Raw genomic sequence first — 1250 nt, 5'->3', positions numbered from 1 at the left:
TCTCTCTCTCTCTCTCTCTGTCTCTCTCTCTCAAGCTCTCTCTCTCTCTCTCAAGCTCTCTCTACATAAGCTAAATAACTTATTATTACGTTAATGGCAACAACAAAATTACGAAGAAATTATTAATTAAACTAGAACTAAGGAAAAGGACACACATCTAGATCTAGATCTACCCTTACCTTCTTCTATCCATGACTCTCTCACCTCTGGCCACACTGACAGCACCGACATGATGGCAATACGGACGGAGATGAATGAACTCAAACTCAAAGCTTTCAAACACACCTCTTCTGACAGCAAAAATTGTTATTAGACACGACCCTTCGGTTTGAGAGTAGATCTACTGCCTCCTTCTTTTTCAGCGTCCTTTATATAGGCCTATGCTGCAGCCTCTTGGTTGCATTATCACAACAAATTGGCTTAGCTACAGATTTTTCTAGACACGACAAATCTTTGCAAGTTGGGGTGGGGGGTTACGTGGGAGTGTGTGATATTTGCGCGGATGCTTCAGCTAATAGTATTACTGGTACTGATAATAGACTTATCACCATGATCAAACAGAAGAAGACAAAAATAGAATGTATGTGTGTCGTTGGCGGGTGCTCTAAATCTAGTGTGATACCCTCCGTCTTGGCTATTGAATGAATATCTATCGTCCTTTTTTTAATCTGTCTTCCTCCTTTTCTTCGTATGTTACTCTCTTGTAACACTTCTATCTAATCTTAGTACTTATACGAATTAGGCTTTTTGTGTTGTTAGTGGTGTGCAATTCAGGCTGTCTGTCTATCTTATCTGTAAACGCACATGATGTACACACATTCAGTGAGAGAAATGGAGGCTGTTGACGGTTTAATCCCTAAACTGTCTAAGTGGGTGGTTGGCGGGTGCTCTGGTGTGGTTTGCTTCTTCTTTCCTATCAAACATCTATCGTCCTTATCTCCCCCCCTTCTTCATTATTTTTGTTACTCTCTTGTAACACCTCTAATCTTCTGCTGCTCATATGACCTTATGCATTTGTGAGCGCCGTAAAATCTATACTAAAACATAACAAAAAACGGGGTTGTTTTTTTACCTATGCACCCGTCTCATGTTCACGCTTTATATACTTCTTTTCTAGTAGTATTTTGCATGCTGAACACGAATATGGTCTTCGTTTTTTCTGCATACCAATAGTTATAGAGTTATTGATGTTTGAAAATAGTAAATTTAACAACGTGGGGGGTTTCAGGGGGGGCATGACCTACAAAGAA

At 39.8% G+C, this 1250-nt stretch overlaps 1 protein-coding gene across 1 annotated transcript in view; it reads right to left on the bottom strand.

Annotated features, from left to right (window-relative positions):
- LOC101857662 (putative ankyrin-containing lipoprotein Lxx09580) overlaps window positions 1–231 on the bottom strand; it is a gene marked incomplete at its 3' end in the record, with an annotated part of 3633 nt that extends 3402 nt beyond the window's left edge. The window contains 1 exon segment of the mRNA XM_013086047.1: window positions 180–231. Coding sequence (XP_012941501.1) covers window positions 180–231 — 52 coding nt within the window.
- Window positions 232–1250: the final 1019 nt, after the last annotated feature.

The sequence above is a fragment of the Aplysia californica genome, unplaced genomic scaffold, assembly GCF_000002075.1.
Source record: "Aplysia californica isolate F4 #8 unplaced genomic scaffold, AplCal3.0 scaffold00430, whole genome shotgun sequence".
NCBI lineage: Eukaryota > Metazoa > Mollusca > Gastropoda > Aplysiida > Aplysiidae > Aplysia > Aplysia californica.
The sequence above is the reverse complement of the archived record's forward strand: the minus strand, read 5'-3'. Positions and strand labels throughout refer to the sequence as shown.